Below are 25,965 nucleotides of genomic sequence, written 5' to 3' on the forward strand. Positions count from 1 at the left end.
CTTGCACACTCTCAAGTGTTGTACAGATTCAACAAAAATTGTGATGAAGTATCACCACATATACACTAATAAAAATGTGGTACATCACTAGGTCAAAGATTTTTCCAAAATAGTAACATAAAATGCAACACTAATCCACTCCATGTTTTTGTGTAATTCATGAAGACTAACTGTTCTAAGAACATAATTAAATAGAATGATACTATTTGTAATTTTTTCTGTTCTTTTTCTGAGGTTTGGACCACCTGAATGACACACTCAACACAATGCCCAGCTCCTGTAGGGAAAAACAAATGCAAGTTGATGGATGAATTCACTACAGTCATCGCCAACACCACCAATCACAGTGTATCCAGCTATTTTGGAACACAAGTTATGCTGTTTCACTAGTTTCTGAATTTGCTATGGAGCTAAACTCACACATCTAATCAATCATTTTACAATACTCACATATTAACAGATTTGTAACTCCATGGAAGCATTTTTCTAACATAAAGAAAACCAATTATAAGATTATTAACATTCATCCCATTCAGGTCAGCTATGGGGTTATGCTTTGCTTTTGTTGCTTTTGCAATGAGTTTATGTGGCAAGGTGTTGGCAAAAGGAGGGCTGCAGGGTGCCCTCTGTGAGAAAAGATCATGGGCTGCCCCGTGCCAGACATAAATGCTTCCAGGCAGTTCCACAATGGACCCGCACAAATGACACAGCGAGCATCTGTAAAGCTGGTGGCACCTCTGTGAAAACATTTAAGAAAGGGTAAAACACCAGGGAGCAGAGGAGTAAAGGAAAAAAAAAGGTGAGAAAAAGCTCTGTGAACATCAAAGTCAGCGGAGAAGGGAGAGAAGGTGCTTCAGGCACTGGAGAAGAGATCCACTGTGGCCTGCAGAGAGCACTGCACTGGAGCAGATGGATATGCCCTGAAGAAACTGCAGTCCATGGAGAGCCCACACTGGAGCATCTCCCGAAGGACAGTCAAGACCCTCAGTTCCAGATCCCAATTGAAAACCAGGAAAGAACAAATGACACAACCTCTTAGCCATGCCTCAGGTTCATTGGGAAGCTCTCATAATTTCCAGAGTCCCATAAGTAACGTTACCTGTGGTTTCAGCTCATATTATATTTAGCTTTGCAATTCAGAGAGCTTCTCACATAAAAAAAAAATGGGCTCACTTCTGTCCAGTTATCAAAAGGATTAAAAATCTCTGGATTTATTTTGTTCTAAATATATATATGAACAAGCTTTTGGCAAGCAACTAGCCTGTTAGCTACTGTTCTCTAATAAGCAACTTCCAGTGTCAGGAGGGGACAGTTCCACAAGCCTTTAAAAAAAAAAAAACAAACTTGTGACAGTAGGAGTATAAGTAGATACATGAAAATGCCTGAAAAGCCAACTAATCATCATTAGTCTCAGGACTTCTCTTTCTTCATGTTGTCTTTATTTCTGCAAAAGTTGAAATTTGGCAATTTCTTAGGGGTTATCTTTGCAGAATTAATTCATAACCTGACAAGACTCTAGTAGTAGATTTGTCTCCACATTAATATTTTTTCCCTTATCATTTAACAGACTGGAAGATGAAATACAGATGTACACACATACACAAAGAGATATTCACATGGACACTTTCTAATACTTGCACATTGGAAAGCTCACGTCTTTGATGTGTGCACTTAAAATTGTTTCATATATTTAAGATATGAAGGTCCTACCGCCTTTATCATCTGCTCCTCTGTTGCAGTTGTGCATTCCTCATTTGTTGCTTAAAATATAATATGTCAGTGCAGGTGTTGGTATTTCTCTGCAAATATTACATAGTATGGATGCACCATTACACAGTACAGATCAAGCTCCTCTACTTTAGTATCAAATACAAAGGTACCACTTAATTTTATCATTAAAGTTATCATTAACAGCACCACCAAGCTTTTCCTATGTTTTTAGATGAATAAAAATCTCCCTGAAAGTAATGAAGCTAGTACTGAATATAAAGTTGTAATATGGTATCTAATTCGTGCACTTTCATCTTCAGCATGATTTAATACATGCACACACAAAAATATATCTTTGTAAGTTTTTTTGCAATGCATTTGCTAGTAATCAAACAGAACTTTTTTTTCTTTTATTGCTGCTATATCCAGTAGATTCATTTTAAATTTAATGCCTTTTTGTACACTACAAAAGAAACATATTACTATTCCCCAAATATCATTTATAATCCTTTCCCTTCATGTTCCTTCTTGCTGTTTTATCATTAATGTTAATATTCTGTTGACTCTTAAAAAGTAGAAGTTTCCATTACTAAAAATGAATAAATGAATACTAAAAGAGTACTGTATTAAAATGAAGGACGAGTACACAGTCTGGATATACTTCTCACTGCATTTCTATTGAGAAAATACTAGTAATAGGTCAGAGATAGAAATGGCATTTTCTGTTTCTACTGTTAGTAAAACACATCACATATTATATGTTGGCTTTGTCCTCCTAACTTTTAGCACTTACATAAAAGTCTAAAGCATCCTGAACAGTTTAAACTATTATCTAAGTGACCAAATACTGTAAATACACCTAAAAACTACTGGTCAACACTGGGTAAACTCAGATCCAGAACTAAGCCATTGATGTCCTATCTACTCAAGAAAAACAAAATTTCCAGCTCTTTCACCTATGCCCACTATGCACACAGCATCTATGTCCATGAACCACCTCAATGATTATGTTACAAATTATTTTTAACACCTTTTGTAAATGTTGTAAGCTACAGGAATTCTTTATTGGCCCAAATGCTTATTGAAGTACAGCAGAATACTTCCTATGTCAGTATTCACACTGTTCTGTGTTTTCATATCGAAATTGCTTCAGAAGATCAAATTAAAAGGAAAAGGCAAACAAAAAAAAACACTGACTGAAAAAAAAAAATCTCCCTTCAATTCAAGCAAAATGTAACCTTTCTGCTTCTCTATCCTACCCCAGGTTTTTTGAGACTTGTCTTCCTTTCTGAGCGCTTATAATCTGACTCCTCTTAAAATCACTCATGTTCCTTCTCAGCCTCTCCAACATTTACCACAGAATATTTGCTCTAGCTGTAACATTTTTGCACCTTTGTTACTTTTCAGTCCTCTATTTCTACTTTTCCCCCTCCTGTGCTGTGTGAAACAGCCTTGCACTTGCACATTCACAAGTCCCTGGAGGAAAGCGCTGAAAGCAAACTCAGGTTCTCTGGTATCACTTGAAATGCATCAAATAGAGAAAAACAATGTGTGCTAGTTAAAATAACAAATTCCTGTACTTGTTAAATGCCAATGCTGAGAATGAGAACAAAGTATTTTGCCAATACTGTTTTAGTGTTGTATCTCTGTTAACACGGTGCTGCCATTGCTTGGAACAAGGTGCAGGCTTTGGATCAAGTTAACGACACAGGCATCAAGATTTGGTTTTGCCTGGCCTGCCTGGGTATTTACAGAATATTTTATTTCTGGATATTTGTAGGATATTTTACTTAAGCTCTAAAGGGCAGTTATCTAATGACCAGGTTACTATCACCTTTTTGAACCAGTTGTTCAGGTTTTAGAGTTCCAGGACTATGAAGTTACTCACCATCAAAGGAAAGAAATCTTTGGAGCATGGTAAAACCAGTTGTAAGGATAACAGAGATATCACATAAACTTGCAACCAATGATAAAGAGCAAGGTGTACAACATGTTAACAAACATATTAGAGAGATTCCATCTGGATTCCAGAATGAGGAGAAAGAAATCAACATTATTATCAGACTCCTTCCAAGGAGTTGTAGTAGTAGATTTACTGTAATGCTCCCACTCCCACAACCAACTAGAAGCCACTGGACTCCAGATCACAAGAGTCTGTGCAAGAGTGAGCAATACATCAACGAAAGAGACAGGTACTGGGAACATTATGTACATTTAATTTTTTTATTTTTTTCAACTAGATGCGCTAGTTGTGCTGTGTTGTACTGCAACAATAATTTTTAAAAAATCTTTGATCAGACTGTTAAAAGTTTAATTAAACTAGCATTAAGGTCTTGTTTATGCATATAAAGTGTTGATTGTCTCTCCCTGAAGTTTGAATAGAACTTGTCAATCATAACAGCAGCAAGAAGTAGACATTTCTATGCTCATCAATGATTACAAAAAGGATTTTCTAGACCAAGGAAGAGAAGGAAGAATGGTAACAGGTTAAGTTCAAAAAGATAACATGCACATGCTCATTTCTATAGTTTCTTTAAATTATGGATTTGCTACTAATTGGTTTTACAAGATACTTCCAACAAACACAGTAAGAACTACACAATTAAACCCGCAAAGAAGTTTCAGGCAGCCTGACCAAAAGGGCAAGAGAGGATGCCAAAGATGACTGTTATGATCAAAGAAAAAAAAGATGATATAAGACTGATAAACAATAACACTATGTGAAGTTGTAAAGAATTTCAGACAACATAATGCAACATCACCTGTGAAGAAGGTTCATTTGCTTTAAAGATCTGAATGAATATTTAGCTGAATGCTTTTATTTTCAGTTCAGCTCCATTTAAGAAAAACTGCAGAAATGTTTTTTTTTAAATTAGTGCAGTATGTCCTCTGTTTGAAAATAAAGGTACAGGTGCCTAACAGTTGCTCCAGCTGAGTAACTGTTCTTACTACATACTATGAGGCCTGACTGAAATGGCAGAAGAATAAGATTCAAGTATTGTATCTTTTTAGTAAGAAAAAGTATTAGCAGGAAAGGTTAAAGAATACTGCTGGCACAAGCACCTTCTTATCTTACCTGGTAAGGGTGGGTGTAGAGTACATCCTCAGGTGAATTAAGCCATTCCTGGGTAAGGTTACACTGAAGCAACTAACAGTGGTGACAGGGTTTGTGGTGAACTTCACTGTTTGCTTGTGGTTTCTTGCTTAATAATGCCATGAACTAGGAATTACCCTTCTCCACCCCACCCTCTCTGGACAACAACTACTATCAACTCAAGTAGCACAGTCATGTCCAGCAAACGCAACATTTACTTTGCTCACATTAATGTTGTCTTAGCAATGTCTCTTAGAAGATGCAGGAAAATTAGATAGAAAGTAAAGCCATTATTCCAGTGGATTAAAAAAAAAATCAGTGTACGTTTTCAGGATCAGCTCTCCTATTTCCTGGGATAAAGATGGGTAAATTCTGGCCTTGTAAAAGCTTACCTAATACCCTACAGAAATGTCTTGAGTCCCACATAAGAATTATATACATCATTATGAACATTCATCAGATAGACCACATACTGAAAGGTCCTGACCCTGTATTCACAATTGGTGCAAAAGTATTGCTACTGGAAGAAAAAAATACATGTTTTAAAAAGTAATGTTTTCCTCAGGTTTCCAGATGTTAAAGACACTTTTTTCAATCTCTGAGACAAGCATCAGCAAAGGATTTTCTTAGTTACAGTGAATCACCAATGGATGACTGAATGCACAAAATGGTAAGAACAATTTTTATTTCAGATAATAACTTTGTGATGGCTTACTAATAATTTATTCATAGATACATTTAATAATGAAGATATTGCCAAAAAAAGTGGTTTGACTGTTCATAACACAAATGTTATGATAAGTAGTAGAATTTTGCCAGCAATGGTGACTTGCAGTTCATTTCATATACAGCAGAATATAATTAAATCCATAAGTGCAGAGTGTCCAGATGTTGTTTTTTAATTTAATAATGATGGAACCAATGAGATGCTGATAGGTTTGTAAACTAAGCCGTCAGAACATGAAGAGTTCCACAGGGCCTTTAAAAACAAACAAACAAAACAAAAAAGAAAAAAAGAAGAAATGAAATGAAATCTTAATGATGCATGGTTTGATGGTAACACAAGGTTAAATGAAAAATGATTGTTTCTGCTGTATGCAGTCATGCAGGTAGCATGTAATAATAAAGCTTCTTTCACACTAATCATCAACATATCAACGAATTAAGTGACAAGGCAGACAAAATCAGAAATATGACTCATCAGCTTGTGTATGACACGGTTCTAGTTAGAAAACAGTTACATACAAAAGATGCTATGTTTGTACTGGAAAAAGGTCACCAGAATGAGCTAGTCTATGCTAATAAAGGAAACCTACATACAACATAAACCACTTCCACATTACAATAAAACTGTGTCAGCAGATCATCTTGTATTAAAAAACACTCACTCCAAATGTACTAAGACAACAAAACCCATACATATGTCTTATAATGCAGTGGTTATCCATACCTCATTTTTCAATTTTCTTTGTTGATCTTTTCTTCAAGGTGAAACAAAATTTTTCTCATTTTTAAGAAAATATATTCAAAGGCTATTGCAAAATCTTACTACTTTTTAGAATTTTGACAGTTTTTGAGCACACTTCACTAAATTCCCACTTCACTCTTTTGAACAACACTGAAAAGGCTTCAGTGCTGCTACTTTCCAGCCTTACAAACAGGACACTGTTAGTATTCAGCATAATGCATGAGTAAGCAAGGTATAATCTGGTGGAACAAGGATGTCTTTTTAATTTAAATCAAATAAAAACTATTGAAACATCTTGTTTTTCAGTATCCTATTTCTTTCTCTCCTTAGAGTAACAGGTCAGAGTGGATACAGTAAGAACGTGCTATTAATTCTAGGGCTAACTCTCATTTATTTCATGCTGAGAGATGTCATGAACTGTCTGGTAGCATCTTTATGATAGAAACAGTGTAACTATAACACACTGAAAATACACTACTGCAATAAAATGTCGGTAAGTCATACCCCTAAGTACAGTAAAGAAATTCAAGTAAAACAAGAAATGAGACAAAATGGTTATAGTTTACAGATATAAAGTGAAAAAGTAAACTTCTGGAGAACTAAAACCCTGCACACGGTGATGGAGCTAAAGCAGAAAAAGTGGGAAAAGCTATGTCTTAAAAAAAAACAAAACAAACAAAAAAAAACTTCTAGGACGAATAAGTAGTAATAACTAAACACCCTTCTTTGCTTCTTCCCTTTCTTCTCTCCCCCACACCAAGACACCTAAGCAAAAGTTAGTGACAGTAAGTTTGGTCAATATTTCTATATACCTCATATTTTATTGCACTTTAAAAGCAAGATAGCAGTAGCATAACTGCAGATATCAAGACAGAAGAAGTTTATGACAGAAAAATGTAGAATAAGTAGAAAGATGGAAAATTTAACAGGCAAGAAGAACACTGTTCTGTTTATAAAGAGTAAATTACAGGAAAACAGTGTTTTAGAGATACAGAGACTACAGCATTATATTAAGCTTGGGTCTACAAGGAAACAGCTATTATATCCTCAAACCACATAGTACTACAAATATTGAAGTGGTACACAGTTTATTTACACAAGCAGCCAGAAACCAACTTGCATGCCACAAATTAAAACTAAAGATCATTCATACCAACTACACACCACACGGAACACAAATTTTATTGTTCTTCACTCCTAAAGGTGGCAAAATTAAATGCATAATAACCTACTGATAATCTGCCACAGAATTAAAGTGGTTAGAAGAAGCCCGTCTTTTCCATATGGCAAGCCTCAGTTTCTGTCCCAGAACCCAGTTACTTTTGAAGTTTCTTTATGTGAAAACTTTTATCACTTTTTGCACAGCACCACAGACACCAAACCCTCAGCACATGTGTCCTCTGGAAAGTTCAGCACCAGTAACTTGAGCTGTTTATCCCCATTGTGAGCAGGTGTAACAAATCTTTCATCTTCAATATTTTGTGGTTGAATGGAATTCAAACACCAAGTACATAGGGGTTTGATGGAGAAGCAGTGTGTTTGGTCAGGGTTGGTGGAAGGCAATCATTAAAACCAAAAAAAGTTTCAGCATAACATTTCACTATTAATGGATGAAGAGTTTGACAATTTGCATAAGTAGGACACCTTAAAACATATGTGGATTTTAAAATAGTATTTTGAAATTGTATACTAAAAAAAAGGAAACTGCACATAAGAAGAGAAAATGATTTCTATAGGAAGTTGTAGGAAAGGATGAAGCATGTCAAGAACAACTTGGATATCCAGATATGAATAGGTACATAGACATACAACCAAAGCAAATATCAAGTTAACGGCTTGTTTGATTTCTAAAGGTATTTTTAAAAAAATTGCATTAGACAAAGGTATATTATGCATAAGTTTGTGGTATTTCACTGTATACATTAGAAAATAAACTGAGAGAGAAAATAAGAAATAAATGGAGAAAAATAATCTAGTGGTAAGATGCAATAGCAGATGGACATCAGTCTCCAAGGCGAGGAGGGGAAACAGGAGCAGGATGCATTTTCTAGTTTAAGTGGCAAAATACAACTCATTTCACGCTGCAACAAGCTATGCAATACTGTGGGCAGGAAAGTATTTAGATTAAACTGGAAAGTTCAAGAAGTTCAAGTACTTCAGTATTCTATTCCCCTGCCCTCCTAAAGTAGAGGACAATGCAACACAGTCCCTTCACAGCATCCATAAGCTACGCTGGCTGGTTGCCAGGGAGGATAAGGAGCATAGAAGGGAGGTGGAGGGTGAACAGTTAGAGCATCCACCCCCATATCTTCCACTTCCTCCCAGTGAAACTCAGAAGCTCTAAAAGAAATAGTACCCAGGCTTTAAGAGGTTAAAGGAGGCACAATGTCCAAGGCAATTCACAGCAAGCTACAAAACAATTACCCTAAAATATGTATCAGTATGGATTTTAATACTGCACGATTGTACAGGTGATAAAAGTCAGTGCCTTCTGGTATATCACAGAGCACTGTTATAAACACAATGCTGGTGATCACCAAGGAAAGGTAATTTTTGTCTGTAGCAATGCAAATCAAACTGTAGCAGATTGTGAGCAATGCCATACAAGTTTGTTGTCTAAGACTTTAGAAGCATCATACAAAACGTAAGGATCACTAAACTGGAAAAAACTCTCATTAAATATGGAATGAGTTTAGGACCAGTCCAAAACCTGTTTACATCAGCTTTACTCTCAGTATGAAAGACAAAGAACAAAGAGAATAGCAGTTCTCAGATGTGAAAGCTGTAATAACAGCACAAGGCAAGCACAGAAAAGACTCTGAAGAAATCATGTCAGTTCTTCAGAATTTCTACTCTGTGGAGAATAAAATTAAGTACAAACTTTTTCATCTGAAGACTGATAAAGACTGACAAAGTGGTGCCGAGCTGGACTTCTTTTGGTGACAGAAATGAGAAGTGTACTGTGATTGTTTAATGCCGCTTCTGAGACACATTTTAATGAAAATGCATTAGCAGTGGCACATGCTGCAGCGTGCTTGTGTGATGCCTGCATGATATTTTGGACTACTTATTTAGCTAGAAGCCATTATTAGAGTTGTATCCCTTAACATAATCTTTTAATCAGTCCCAATGCTAGTTGACCGTATCTATTCATCTTTCAGTCCATTCCAGCAACCTGATCGACATGGAAGAAATTATGCCTTGATCTCTCAATAAAATAAGACTCTGCAAGCACAGAAAGGTGAAGGAGGTTAAACTAGCATTGATTATTGAAGACACATTAATAATTTATTATTTAGCAGCCTTGACATCAATCTGTTGTGCACATGGTTCTTTATGCAAGACTCCCAATGCGTTTTAAATGATTCTCAGTAGACATATTGGAAAACAGAATAAATTTAGGACTATCACAAGATGAAGATCCCTTGACATTCTGCAGTACAAAGCCTTCTAAGAAACCCTGATTACTTTCTAATGTCTTCCATTGAATACATAGGGTAGTTGGGCTGGTATTTTACTTTCAATCTACTCAAGCAGTAAAGTGGTCATGTTAATCACTTAAGAACACAGTAGCATTTCTCATCATGGAAGACCTCTTTCATCCTTATCAAAAATTATTTTAAACTTTATGTTTTAATTCCATAATTAAGTTTCTATTAGATCATTTGAATATAGAAAAGACATTAAACAGTGTGCTTTCCAGTTCAAACAGTTCTTTATGAGAAACATTATCTTTACTGCTACAGACTTTATCTTCCACTTGCTTACTAATACAGTACTGTAAAGCAATTTCAGTTGAAAAATCTAAGTGTGCTGTATGGGAAAAAAACAGAGAAGTCTATCAGAAGTATTATCCAGCAATTTAAAGGCATTGCAGGAGATTGCATGATCCAAACTTTACTGATCATATTGATAGCCAGAATCTGACTGTAATTATGTTATAGCTGCTAACATAAAATACAATATATTAAATTCCATCCCCTCTCAAACACGTAAACATTCACTTAATACTGTTTAAGCTTCATCAGAGCAGCTCCACAGAAACAAGAACATTTCTTCCCTTTGAAACGCTGCACTTCCTCATTTCTTCACCCATTCCTTCCTAAATATAGATTAGCCTCCAGCTTTATTTCATTACTGTACACCCTATGGACAAAAGGATTAATTCCTCATCTAAGTCAAAGTCAGAACTTCCATTTACTTTTAATGACACATCTAAATGAATTCCAAGGCTAAAGAATAGTCTCTTAACTACTGGAGACATTGTCCAGAAGTCAAAAAACCCCAAGCATTGCTTTATTTTGGGGCTAACCTGCCTCAGTTTTTTGCACTGCAAAATAGGTAACTTTTAAGATTATACAGTGAAACGAACAAATATACGAGAATATAAACCAAGCCATTCACAATGGCACTATCTTAAGCATTTCTGAAATATTATACTATGAAGCGTATATCAACATTTGTACAACATTTATGAAATAATGCTACGCAAATTCCTAACTACTATTCGCTTCCAAAGTTGAATTAAGGAAAAATAAAAAACATGAGGGTTATTTTTTTGGTTGGTTAATTTTTGTTTTTTTTTTTTTTTAATTAAAGCAGCAACTCTGTAACGATGATGAAATGAACTTAAATTTTCTGCTTACCTCTTAAACTAGATCTTAAGTATTCAATGTACAGTCTTCTCAGAATGTGCGACTAATGGAGTGAAAAATATATCTTGTATTCTCTGGTCTGTTTTATGTTTTTCCATTGAATCTTATTTCATAATAGCACAATGTTCTTGTAGTTATACGCATTTACTGACATCCTGAATAAAATGATGAACAGATACTACTTGCCACAGTAACAACTTGATCTTTAAAATCTCATACAAAAGCAAAGAATACAAATGTAATTGCCACTTAGTTTCCACAGAAACACAGTTGAACCGATCATTAATAGCTATCCTCTGAAGAAAAGCTGCACAGTCCAAAAAATAAAAGAGTAAAAACTTTTAACAATATTACAAAAAGTGTTTATACTATTTATTTGCACATCCTTCTTCACTCAGTTCCCTTCACGGTGATGATAGCAGGCTTGTCTTATTCCTGCATATTAATTCAAATTTCTCTGCAATCAATTCCCTGAAACGGAATTTGCACAAATACTCTGTACCAGATAAATACAGGTGAGGCGTTGTTCCACAGAAAAACATTCCACATTTCCTTTTGTTCTTGCATTGCAACAGCCTATTTAAAAAAAATATATTATTGCAACCATGACAAAGTAAGAGACATTTTAACCAGGAAAGTTTAAAAAATGCATTCTGCTAATGTTGAAGAGGATGCTGCTAAAGAAAAGGATTTATTTGACTTACTGTTGTTATACAGAAACCTGTACCTGTTTGGGAGAGGGAGTTGTAATTTTATTTTTTATTTTATTGATAGAACACCTCCTCTCTCAAACTCCAAGGGAACGCAGACTGAAAAAAGGGAAAAAAGATACAATCTGCTAACAGCAGGAATCTCTCCAGCATAAGTACCACATATTTGATTTGGGAGAGAACAATCAAATGCTTAAGTTATACCTGTTAAAAAAACAAACCAAACCAAAACCAAACAAACCAACAGAAAAACCCGCAAATCTTACATATTGCTTTTTAACATTTTTAGTGGAAGACTTTTATTTGACATTCAAGATATAAGAAAGCAGCTGTTAGGGATAATTACTCACAGAAGAAATGGATATATAATTGCAACATACGAAAATGTTTTTAATTATTTCTGAATATTATGTCATTTTCACCAGTAATATATACACACCTCAGAGTTTCAGTAAATTCCACCAGACATTATTTCACAAAGTAGAACATAAGAGCTCATATTCATCAAACCAAAACCACAAAATCAGTGCATAGGGGTACATTGAGTAAAGTACTGATTTATTTGCCCTAAATAAGAAAATACTCAAAAAAAACCCATCTAACAAACCACAATTGTTGAGCAATACATATAAGGAGAATAATTATAACTACGGTTTTGTTCAATGTAATTATTTAAAAAGAAATGTTAGTACTCCTGGCTTGAATCAGCTTAAAAGAGACTGAAAAAAAACACTGAAGCGTAGTTTGGTTCAAAAACTTTTCAGATTAGAACATGAAACTTTTATGTTTCTATTTTAAGAAAACTATGCAAAGACTCAGAAGACAAAACTTTAATGCTCCACTGTTACAAAACATACCAAAAGGAAGGTTTCAAAACCTGTTTTAATTCCATCATTCTCTTCATAAATTTGAATCAGCACGTTGATATATACCAATGCACAGCCATAGCCTTTTTTTGCAGAACAGTTTTTGGCAAGAATTACTGTTAAACTGCTCAGATCACAGAATAGAACTGTGCTAAATATTCCACATAGTGGCATTCTTAATCAAAGATTATTCAAAGGCTCATGTAAACAAGTGAATCTCTTGCATATATTTAAGCAACATCCCACAGACAAAATACTTGTAGTTAGAAAAACTAGGGGGGGAAAAAATATTTCTACGATTAAGGAATATTCCTTGACTACCTTCTTGCATGAGGATACATACTATGAATTCACATTCTAGGAGAAATTCTGAGAGATGCTCTTCAGGAAATGGAATTTTAAGATCACTTGGCAAAATCGTACTTAATTATCTTCCAAAATTCAAATCTTGTTGGGACAGCATACGACAATTATAAACATAATGATCTAATTAAAGTGTTAGTAAGTGTGTAAATGAATACTGAAAAAAAAATTACAATCCACTAATAGATACCCTCCACATTCATTTATGCTATTTCTCAGCTCTTTGTAAAGTCTAAAATTAGCAGGGCATTGGTGTGATGGCAGGTAATTGTAATTAACTTCTCATGTTTCCTAAGGTATTTTAGTATCATCAAATGGACACAACAGTAGCAGAGGCAAACCAGCTGACAGAAGTCTGAACACCCATAAAGATGATAAAAAAATACTGTTTAATACAGCTACTTACATCATGGCATACAAGTTCTGTCTGCGTTGATTTATCTGCTTGGGAAGGAAGAGCCTTCTGAAAGCACTGAGCCTTTTCCTGTAAAACAAAATAACATTGCACAGGTGAGTCATGTTTTTCCTCACTGGCTTTACAGCTACAAATATCCAGATAAATTCAAAAGTCATGCATTGACAGTTGTTAGGATACAGATTTAGTATGGCACTATTCTCACAGGGAGGTTGATTTCCTTACTGTGATATCCCTTTATAAATTTATCTTTCTCTTAAACAGAGGGTGAACTCAGACAGTCCAACTATGAAGTACAGCTGAGCCCACAAGAAGGATGTCACTGAAACCTGATACAGAGCACAGCAAATACAGATACAAAGCACTAAGTAGCTGCAGGAACTCTCACAAACACCAGCACTCTTCCAATAGCAAAGAAACAATTTTTTTTTTTTTTTAAGAAACATTAAGGAATATGCAAACTCCACTGGAGATCACAATGCTGAGATGACTTCCTTTCCCCTGATGCAAACACGATATTGTACTAGTTTCTGTTTTTCCCATCCTTGTCCCTCTGTACCTCAATCATTTTTGGAAGTGTGACATGGAATCTCTGAGACAGGCTTGAGCAAAGATATCTTGCTGCTTTGATACTACTATGTTTCACCAAAAAAAAAAAAAAAGGATTTTGATACTTCATTTGAAACTCATCACTAAGCAGAAATGTTGATCCTCATCAAACCTGTATGTATACTACTTTAGGTTCCAGGAGAAAGCATATGATGAAACAACAGTAAATATGTGGGGTAAGGCAGGAAAAGGCACACAGGAGGGGAAGGAGAATCAGTAAAGTCCTTTACTGTATTGATTTATGTTTTACTACTTATGATACAGTTTTATTTTTCAGCTGTATCCATACAAAATAATTATCTTGGACTCAAATTCCTCAAGATCTACAAAAGTGTATTTTAATGTTACAGACAGGTGTGTATCACAATAAAACAGAATTTGTTTAAACTGAATTTCAAGTTAATTGACTCTCAAGTTCTCCTGTTACTCATTTCAAGGCAAGATATGTACACCACTATATTAAGTAAACAATAGGAAGACATCAACATCTAAGTAACCCTTATCTCCGCTATTTCAGCCCCTTAAACAAGGGGTGGGGGGAAACAGAATTCAGACTCATCTCCTCACTTGTATAAGATACTTATGCCCCAATTTGTTGATGTAATTAGAGTTAAAACTGAATTCATAAAAAAGGCAATCTCACTTCTGACAGAAAAGCTTCATCTTCTTGAGGTTTGAATTTACTAGTGCAGTGCCTACAGCATTTTTACGTGTTTAAAAAACAGCTATTATTACATATTTACTCTACTATTTAGTCACATTTTACTGCTCAAAAGTTCCATGAATTTTCTAGTTACAAACACAGATACAGACACTGGATGTTCGAGTAACATTATGATTGGACCAATACTAGGATTAAACTGTGCATCTGATCAAATTTAACATTTGCGTTCTTTCTCTGTGGATTGACAAATAGATGTTTTGAAGAAACAGGGGATAAAAACACAGAGAAAGTCAAAACATTCATTAAGGCAAACAGTTAACTAGGAAATCTAGAAAGGTTGGAATAACAAAATCCACTTCTTTCCCTGAGCTGCTCATTTAACTGCATATGTGTAGTGAGATCCATTTTTAATACATCCAAGTTCTGATTCCACATTAACGTGGCAATACTTTTTATTTACTTTTTAGTAAGCTAACTAATACAAATGGGAAAGACTGAAAATTTCCAGGTGCCCAGATACTGAAAATATACATTTGGAACTAAAACCTCTTCCTTTTTCTCAATTATAGCAAAACAGGAAATGAAAAATCTTTACAAGCCAGGTAGCACACTTTAACATTAATTCATAACAAAGAAGTTACCTGGACATATATTTCCACAGTAGCCTTCTATTGCCTTCACATCATTACTCCCAGAATCAGTTACTATTATAAAGTAACACTTTAAAGCATTTTTTTAAGGTTTTTCAAGTCCTTAAATTTCCTTGAGACCTTTTTGCCATTTTAAAACACCAAAGTTGCCTTCTTTCAGGGGCTTCCTGGTGGACCTGAATAATTAGTGACTTTTTCCACACGTGATCCAGTCCTCATGCCACTAACTTCAAATGCTGCACTCTATCATCTTCTCCCCAAACATCAAAAAGCTCACAAAAGCTTTTTCGTAAGTCTGGGTTACAAAGTAAGGATTCAGAGAAAGTCATAACACAGTACAAGGGGATTCCTTAATGCCACAATTTTTATTCTGAAAGATTTCATGGAATCACAGAAGGTTCAGTTGTCATCTTCCTGCTTTCTGCCCTTGCTCTGTGTTTGTCTGAGTCAGCTCCACCTTCTCTATAAGATATTATGTAGTAACAAGACTGCAAATAGATTCTTCCTTATCCTTTTTCTTTACGGCGTAAACAAAATAGGTACCTTTGCCTCTCTAAAGACCAAAAAGGGACCAAGTAATTTATTTTTAAAATATTTTTAGGACTTTTTAAGATAGAGCATTATCATTCTGTGTGTTGTTATTCTTTCTTACTAAAATAAATAGCATGAAAGTACATTTGCAGGTGATACGGATAAGAGCATGAAAAAATTTTATTCCCTGGGTTCATCCTAATTAGTGAAAAGGCAAGAAGAGCTGTTAGCAATCCTAACAGCAACATTACCAGCAACATTCATTGCACCCCTCCCTCTCACGTACACATGTGTGTGTGTTTGAGAGCGTGAATGTGTTAGGGTTAGAGAGAGATAAAAACTATGTGGAAGGACATTTTCTCAATCATTTGCAGTTGCTTAAATTACTGAGATTACTGACTCTAGTATTTCAACAGCCTTAGTGAAAAGCATTAGACCATGACCAATAAGGATCATGCTCCTATCTATTTGTTCACATTGGAATAAGTTCACATGTAGTTTATATCTCAAACTACTACCTCTACTACAAGAGTGTAATTGTTTGAATACTTACTATGTTATTACTATGCTTGTAATAAATCACCAAAAGGTGCTGAAATAGGAAGATAACAGACATCAGCTGATAACATCTGAGTAAAAATATTAAAGTAGAAATGTGAAATAAAAGAGTAAGTGAGAAAAGGCCTTAGTCTTCATCACTGAAAGACAAATAGTAGGAAAGAAGTCAAGTCAGATACTACCAGACTACTTATTTTTAGGGAATCAATATAGGTTAATCATCTTGAAACATGAGACTAGCTTTCTAAAATGTTCCTTCTCCGAACTGAAGAGTATCAAAACAATTTTCACAGCTTTGACTGTGAATAGGTCAAAGTTATTTTTTGTGACTATTCTCTCACCCATTTCTTTACCTGTGACTACATGGTGACCACTTGTGGTGCTTCGTTTAATTGCAAATTCCAAAAAGAAAATGCTTGAAAATCACCTTGAGTGCTCATACTAAATCAAAGAGCAAAATTTACTGTTCCAGCTGTTTTAGAGGAAACAGAAGTCTACAGGACAGTACAGCTGTGGCTTTCACCCCTAAGGAATCTATTTTGTCTAGCTGATAGCATATTAAAAGGTGGTTTGGGTTTTTTTTGTTGTTTTCCTGTTCACCTCCTAGCTGTTTCACCTTTATTCTTACTTAGATTAAAAAAGAATAATATCATAAATTAACTTTTAGCCTTCAAATCTCTTAATACTCAAAAGACTCAATCTCTCTCTCCTATAGTCTGTACAGATTATTGTACAACTATATGAAAACAAATGTGGTCTTTTTACATTTTCTCTCAGCATATATCCAAAACAGCCAATGGCTGTCATAAACACTGTGGTCAGATTTACAACTTACAAATCATTGTTTCCCTTGCTTCAGGCATTTACCCCACTGTGAATAGCAACTTATGTTCACCACAGAACTGGGGGGAAAAAGCTGTTCTTCAGAAGACTTATAAAAATGCAAAATCTTTTAATTTTTATGTGCTTTGGGATTAAACTTAATCAACAGCAGCAGTTAGGCAGTGAGAGCAAAGGGACAACAAACAGAAAAAATCCTGCTTTTCACCATCTATTCTACCTAATTTACAGACTACAATGAGCTACAGAATTGACTTTATGACAGCTATTTCCATAGAAATTGAGTCCCTATTGGTTTGAATCTCAGTTTGGGAAGAAAACATAACATATACAGCATAGCTCCAGTAATCAGCTGTGGTACAGCTGAATCACATCACACTTGAAAATGCTTTGTGAAGCCCAGCAAAAAGCCAAGCTGTCTCTTCAGTACAGGATGAGAAAACAGCTACAGCTTGGTTCAACACTCAGCAGATAAATGTACTGAGAACTAAGGTGCTCAAAAGCCACAACAAATTTCAAGGCATTACTCTGGAATCACAGTGGTAAATGGGTATGATCATCCCCAAGGAGACTAGCCCACTGATCAGGAGAAAAACAAGGGAAAACTTGGTGGGAATGCATCCAAGTATGCACAAATACAGATTTCATTGAGGGTTATAGTTCTGTTAAATCACTATAAACAACAAACACCAAAACAACATGGAATTTCAGTGAAGAGTTCAAAGTTTTCACATAGGACTCACACAAACCAAAACAGTTTTTCAATTATTACATTATAATTTTTTTGTAAAACACAAGGCAAAGTTCCATGCATATGCTAAGTATGGTATCTGGAATGAAAGACAACATACCTTCTGTTTTGATTTCTATCAGAACACAATATCCAGGTGTGAATCAAGAAAGGCTAAGAAAAGCCTGGCCTCAAGCAGTTTGCAATATTTAAATAATTAGTTATTGCCAAGTCCAAATTTAATAAAAAACCCCACAGTTTCTAAAAGTAAAATCACTTCACGACAGCTCTTTGAAGATCAACAATATTTAATAAGGTTTCAACTCTGATAGAGTTACAAGTCCTGTTGTAGACACGCCAGCTAATCTTACTCACAATACAGAAAAGTTTTACTAGATCCTAACCAGAGAGGGTTATTACTATTATTTTAAAAGTTCCGAAATCCTTATTATCTCAATTATTTTCTTAAATTTTCCATACCCCAGCCCCACAAGTTAAAAAACTCTTCTGTTTTTCTGAGTGCTGTACGACCTTACCAATAAAATACAATTCCAAGCTTTGAGAGCACAGTCTATCTAATCAGAAACACAAAACACACAAAAAAAGTGAATCTCCTTGTCCACTGAGCTGACAAATGTCAGAGACAGGAAAAGAGTCTTAAAAATTGTATCTTCTGATTTTCATTTATTTGACTGGACCATGCTGTATCATAAACATTGCCATTACCCCTTGTGTATGTATTGCAAAATTAAACAAATTTTCATAGGGACATGAGATGACCCCAGAATGTCAGGATAAGGATTTTGCAAATATACCTGAGTGTTTGAATTTATTTTTAGAAATCATCTTGAGAAGATGCTTTAAAATATAGATATCTGTTTATGTTATGTGAAAAAAAAGTACACCCATTGAGTTTCTTGGATCAGGAGAATTCTTTAACAGCAGATATTTCCTGTTACAGAAAGTAAAAGATTACATTTTCAATTGGTGTTAAAATTTATGATTTACATTTTAAAGCAATACCTGGTTACTGCTTATTTTTATCATTCACTCATTTAGTAAAGTTGAATAGCAAGCAGACATTTCCTTACTGATTATATTTCTCATGGCTCCTTTTAGACATAAATGTAAGTAAACACATCACTAGAAGTATAGAGAAACTTTTTCTAGTGATCACATCTCTAAAATAAAAATAAATTAAAAAAAATCCAGGATCACACATTCACATATGGCCCAGATATAGGCATGCAGGCTTTGAATAATGCAAAACAATAAAAAATTTATAGGGTCACACTCTGTGAATAATATGGTCATAACAAGTGATGACAATCTTAACACCTGAAGAACAAAAACAAAAACCATGACTTGAGAAAAGTGGTCCCTGAAAGGAAAGAATAAACAAACACTAGTGCAGCCATGACCCTTCACAAGGCTGACATATCAAGCACAGTAATTCATGTAGAAATTATCTCTACAAGTAGTTTTGAACTTTTAATAAGCATTGTTGCTAGTTTTAATTTATGTTATGGTTGCATCCAGATGTCCAAGAAGATATTAGTAAGTCTTACAGTAGCTCATCTAATACAGAATTTTATCTCTCTCAATCCATATATACTTGGATTATCACTGCTACACAAACTGCTAGGACCACCTAGATAAATAAAATCCTTTCCCAAAATATGACACCCAACAGACAAGACTAGGAGTCAGTATTATCCCAATCTGATAACTCAGAAATTGTGGTACTGAGACACTAAGCCTTACAGCAGCAAAAAACAAAACCCACCTTAGGTGTTTTATTTGTTAAGGTCATGTGTGAAGCCACCTGCTGACTTATGGAGTGCTGCATAAATCCATAGCCTAAATCTCATGTCCTGGAAAAGCAGTCTTCCTCACACCATTAAATTTCAACACATTCACATTAGATAGGAATTTCTGGGCTCAGTTACCTTTTCAGAGGCCACAACAGTGAAGAGTATTCGGTACAATACTGAATTACTACACATTTAGGTTCAAATATCCAACTTGCACACCATTGATTCACAATGCTTGAGTATTTTTATCTAAATGCACATCACCTAAAAACCAATGAAATTCTCTTCAATTAGAGCTCTCATTTACTTAAAGCATTTAACAGCCCCACTTAAGATATGAAACTGGTTACTGTTTTTGTACAAACCAAGTGTTGACCCATAAGCTGTAAAGTACTTGGTCATCAAGAATAAACAGGTTTTACCCCATTTAGGTTCTGCTTTTCTTATGTTTACTAGCTGAAAATGGAGATGAGACACAAAGTCTCTAATTAAATTCCTTGCAAACTAATGTTCAAGTATTTCAGAAACAACTCCAACTTTGAAAATCTCTATCCTACCCCTTAAACAAGGATATAAACATATTTATTCCAAGTATTTTTCTCATTGGAGTAGCACTTTTCTCATAGTCTAGTGAGAATTAACTCTAAGAACCTAGAGTAGGACAAAATGGATTGGATAGATTATTCCTTATGCGCTTCTGCTTTCAGTAAAATATACTGCCACAACATCACCTCTAGCTGGTATGCTCATGATTCAGCTGGTAGAGTTGAGGTGACCACAAACACAGAGTTAACACGTAAATGAACATAAACCTCTCAAGTCTGGTAAAGAAAGAAACCACAGTTTATAACTTCAGGTTTTTCTCTTTATCCTTCTTCACAGCTACCACATTTATCACTTTCATGGTGTACATGTTTTTAAATGCTGACAGGTTCTGCATGGGTACACAAACAGAATTTCACAGTCTGTCCAAAACATCTGTTTTTGAAGGGTTGGGGTTATTTTTCCATAATTTCTTTCCTTTTTTTTTTCTTTTTTCTGTGACTATCAGCATTCATCAAAGGAAAAACTCTCTGGTTAAACAAATACAACATAAAATTACAGCATTACGAAAATCCTCTAGCATTAACTAACAGATGACTCTGCAACACATTTAATATAAAGTTGTTCTTGGAGAACTTAGTTTATTAATTTTTGAAAGTATCAAAAGCACTTGTTAATTTTTTGTTATGTTTTTCTCCCCTACCACGTGAAATGCTACCATGTCCTTTAGGCCTCTAAGTGGAGATGTTTAAGTGTGTTGCCTGTGAAATACATCTCTTGGATTGCAGTTTCCATTCCCTCTGTGCACGCAGGGACATCGGTGGGATGTGATTAATGTCAGCAGCAGTCACTTGGCACATAAATTTAACAGCACACACATTAGGCAGAGTGCAGGAATCATTAACTCAGCACATCCCAAATTGCAACTGATGTTTGTTGAAGGCTTCTGGCATTAATTAAACCTCACACCGCTAAGTGTTTACAATAATTTTACAGACTGCTGTCCCGAGGAACGAGATTCACGACTGTGACATTAGGAGCATGTAGCACAAACAGAAGAAAAGGGTCATTTTTGAACTGTCCCAACAATTGCATGAGGCAGGAAGATTTTGATCATTTGTTGGTTAAATGAATAGAGGAAAATAATAACATAAATCAAATAATTGATGCCACCATGGAAATCAACAAATCCCTGTACCAATCTCTGCGATAAATAAGGCTGCAGTTTCATTCACTGATATCAACTATATATGACCCCTGTATCACTGTACATATATCCAGCAATATTGAAAACAACCCACAGCTGCCATTCTTTGACTTGTTCCACCTGTGAAATTATGCCAGTTATTTAGTAATTTATCTGTAGATTTTGGCAAGTATTTTGGCCAGAACCATCAGTTTGGGTTTAGCGCTGCCAGAATAGGACAACTATGTGGCTTGCTTTTGTCCTACACTCATGGGCAGCCCACTAAGTTCACATATTCACATGCACATGTTGGAAGTGATCACTGCTGTCTGTCCATCTGTTCCTCAGTAATAATTTTTTTATTACAGTGGTCAATACTAACTAGTCCAAGCAACGGAGTTAGAAAATTAAAGCTTCTGTAACTTTCATGAAAATCACTGTCTGCACAGATGAGAAGAGCCTAAGTTGGCAAGGGGCTTCAGCATGAGCTTCAACCTGAAAGTCAGTCAAACAGGCAACTGGCAGAGAGCTGTGTAGTGCCTTCAGCCCAAGTAACACTTAGGAGCTCAGAAAGGTCTTTAGGGGCTGTATGGGAAAGCAGGGTATGAAGCATCATAGGGAAACAGAGGGTTTCAATAAAAGACTAGGGAGATATACTCAGAATAGGATTTAGTAGTATTGCTCACGAAAAAGCTTCCATCACTACACCAGGCACTCACACATACTGCAAAGACTATTTCCTCTGCAATTAATTGCTTAAGCAAGGACCAAAAGGCACTTTTACCCTTTGCGAACCTTCTCTCGGGGGAAGCCACATCATGGGGTTTGCCAGTAATTGACAATGGAAAGCTATTAAAGTGGAGAGCTTTTACTGCGAATTCAGGTTCACCACTCATGCACTCCATTCTTATCCACTCACCCCAATTGAGATACTGAAAATTAAGTATAAAGCACATCATATTCAATTCAATAAGACAAAACCAACACACTTTAATATGCATTATCAGGGTATTCCAAATACTATCTAACCAAGGCTTACAAGTAATGTTTGACAGCTTTGTACTGCTTTTCCTAAGCAGAAGAGTTTTGACAAGACAACAAAATTTTATTTCACTTTTACAATACCAAAGCAATCCAAGCCAGTTTTCTTATTTTTCATAGTACTTAACTGACTACAACACAGTAACATTTCAGCACAACATGAGAAAAGCATATCAATCTCCTCTCCTTTCAAATATGTCTTTAATTAATTCAGAAACTCTACCAATGATGGGAGTTTGATTTCATGAAAGCTACGTGACTGTTACAAATTCTACAGCAAATCATTAGGATGCTTTGTTAAGCATTTTAGCAGTGACATTCTGATTTCAATTTGTGAAACTAATAAGATACACAGTGAAATATTCTTATCATTGTATAAATGTTGTACTTTTCCAAGCACCTGCAAAAGATACTAACAATTCTTATACTGTACAAGGAAAGTAACCATTACATTAGGGGTTTTGGTATGATGTGCACAAAGAAGTTGTTGCACAAATAATTAAAGTAATATGTTTCTTATTATTTCTGGAAGCATTACAGGATCTGTCTTTTTTTCTCCTTCTTAAAAATACAATTTCTCACCATTTAAGGAAATGGTGACTAGACCTCTATTTACCACTGACATACATCATAAGCAAAACACGTTGCTATGGTCCCCAGATTACTGCTGTAATCAAACCAAAAAGGATGACTTATCAGGACCATAAAGGAGCTGTCACATAAAACTGTTCGAAGAGGGGAAATAACAACTGAAACTATGATATATTCATAAAAAACATGAGAATTACGTTATACAAGTCTAAAGAGATACCCTGATACTTTCTTATAGAGTTTTTCAGACAAAAGAGGAATAAATTCTAATTTTTTCTTCAGAAAACAGGACATGAAAAAGAAATGAAAGTGAATCTATGGTACTTGAGAAACATTAACAGTTTATACTATAACATAAATTCACTCTGCCAAAGAAACCCTCTTTATTGTCTCATAATTAGCCTGTTGGTACACTGTTGTTGATAAAATCGTTTTGCTAAAATTTTTACAAGTGTTCTTTAATTCTGCCATAGCACTGTCTCAGCTCATAATGTGTATCTACTATCAGATTAAGGATTTGTTTGCAATTGCTGCTTTTAGGTAAGCCAGTGTTGCCTAGGAAGTTGCATCGTTTCTGCACACATGCTACATGCTCTAGTATCTTGTAAAGATACTGTTGGTCAAACACCAGGGCCTCCCTCTGATCCTTAAGTGTAAACCAAAAAAAGACAGCTTTGAAACAAAAGCACTTTCAAACTAGGCAGGTTAAAAGACGTGATGAATGGCTGAAGTAGAAGATGGAGATATAAAACTACAAACTTGGCCAAATTGGACTGCACAAGTGAGCAGCAGAGATCCTTTGGGGGTTAATAAATAAACAGGTAACACGAATTTCAGGTGATCCCTCGAGTTTCAAAGTGACGGACTGGGAGAGCATTGAAGAAAGTATCCTGTGCCTTCACATATCAGCTTTTCTGTGAGCAGCTGCTTGTGACCACTGCTGGAGACAGACAGCTGAAGGGCTGGATAAATCCTTGCACTGACTCAGTACAGTTTTTCTTATTTCATATTCTAAAGCCTAATCCAAAACCAGTTTGCTTTGAAATACTGCAATATCAAACTCACAAGAGGCCAGGTGACATTGTTTCAATAGACAAAAAACCTCCTTCCCTCTATTTTTCATCCAGTTTTTCCTTGTTTCTTAATAACTGAAAAACACTTTGTGTAGATAAAACAGCAAACACTTTTTTAATCCAAAAGAAGGTGACAAGACTCAAGGAAATGGCACGAAGCTGAGTCAGGGGAGGTTTAGGATGGATAACAGGTTCTTCACCTTCACCTGCAGCTCAACCACCTGGAACAGGCTCTTCAGGGAAGTGGTCACAGCACCAAGACTGACAGAGTTCAAAAGTGTTTGGACAAAGCTCTCAGGCACATGGTGTGATTCTGGGGGCTGTCTTGCACAGGGCCAGGAGTTGGACTTGATACTCCTGATGGGTCCCTTTCAACTCAGTATATTCTGTAATTCTAGAACTTATTTTAACCTACAAACTCTTTGTGCTACTTGGGAGCCATATGGTAGCTCGCAATCAATTTTCAAAATTTCAAACTGAATGACAATAATAAAACATGGTAAAGACATGGGTGTTTTATTAACACAGAACTGAAAAGAGACTCTCTAAGACCCTCTAGAGGTGCATCCAAAAGCTAGTGGCAAAAGCAATTTAAAATTTACTTGTGAGACCTTGGGGATAGCAACCTGTGCCTCCACCATACTACTGCTACTTGGTTCAGATTTCTATTTTCTCCAGCAACTTCCTGCACTGTCCACTGTAACAAGATCTCTGTGGATTTAGGAATCACTGTAACACAAATATCAACTGCAATCATTAAGTGAAAGCTGTGCAAAAAGCTCAGCCGTTTTTGTTCACTGATAATTTAACCAAGTCAAATAAGGTGAAAATCTGATTTTACCCTGTTTGTTAAATGGGTTTTGCAGAACTTAAATCTGACCATAGGTTTGTGAGTTTTTCGCCTACCCAATTGTTCAACCCATTTGTGTCCTGGTTTCCTATCTGCTTTCTTGAAACTGACTGAAACCAACAACTTGGAACATCACTGAACTCTCAAAGTCAGATGTTTATGAACAAACTGGTTTAGACTGTTGCCTATTTGATACTCACAGAAGGTTTTACAGTTTTTGTGTCTTAAGCATTTATGGTACGCTATTCCATTCATAGTAACAAACAGCCTCATTCCTCTGAATCCAACTCATTTACAGAATGATGTCACATGTCTGTTTCCAAATTGCGTGAAATATGAAATATAAAAGCTGAAAAAAACCAGAATTACTTGAGCAAACATAATTTTGAAGTACAGATATTATCAGAAATGGTAGATGTATCTTGTATTCTATGGAAAAATAACTGAGTTTTTCCTGAGTTCCTTGAGAATTTCTCAAGTCAATTATCTCAAGCTTGCAGGTTTTTCTAGCTATTTGTTCAAGAAACACCTCAGAAAAATGGACTTGTTATTCACAAGCACCACTTTATATCAAAAGAGTGGAAAGCTTGAGAAGTTCAATAATTTTAGGAAGAGATGTTCAGTTTATTCTGTTTACACTGACTTCTCTAGCATCACTGACAGAGACAGTATTTGCTTTCCTATCATAATTTGCATACAAGCAGAAGTGAAGAAAGACAGCGATTATTTTTTGAAATGCCAAAATTGCACCCAATCTGTGAAAGACTTTACTGTTTTTGGCAGCCTAGGTCTCCAATTCTACAACAGGAACTACAGCAAACATTACAAACGGATGAATTTTCCTCATTTCTGTTCTTCTGAGTGCATTTCATTTCTATCCTAGTTTTAGGATCGAAAGTTCTCCAGAGGCACTCCAGAGATCTTTTGTGACATTTGATCCTATATACTCAGCTCAGCTTCACTCATCTGCAAAGCTTTACCTGCTGCTCAGACTATAATGTTCT

At 35.4% G+C, this 25,965-nt stretch overlaps 1 protein-coding gene across 1 annotated transcript in view; it reads right to left on the minus strand.

The window, feature by feature from the left end:
- Positions 1 to 5,606: 5,606 nt before the first annotated feature.
- Positions 5,607 to 25,965, minus strand: part of CCSER1 (coiled-coil serine rich protein 1) — a 337,176-nt gene continuing 316,817 nt past the window's right edge. The window contains exons 8-9 of the mRNA XM_018072931.1: positions 13,273 to 13,350; positions 5,607 to 5,783 (exon numbers count right to left, since the gene is read on the minus strand). Of these exons, the coding sequence (XP_017928420.1) occupies positions 5,703 to 5,783; positions 13,273 to 13,350 (159 nt within the window). The 3' untranslated portion in view covers positions 5,607 to 5,702. The remainder of the gene's footprint in view (positions 5,784 to 13,272; positions 13,351 to 25,965) is intronic.

Source organism: Manacus vitellinus, unplaced genomic scaffold, assembly GCF_001715985.3.
Source record: "Manacus vitellinus isolate BGI_N305 unplaced genomic scaffold, ASM171598v3 scaffold_0_pilon, whole genome shotgun sequence".
NCBI classification, from domain to species: Eukaryota; Metazoa; Chordata; class Aves; order Passeriformes; family Pipridae; genus Manacus; species Manacus vitellinus.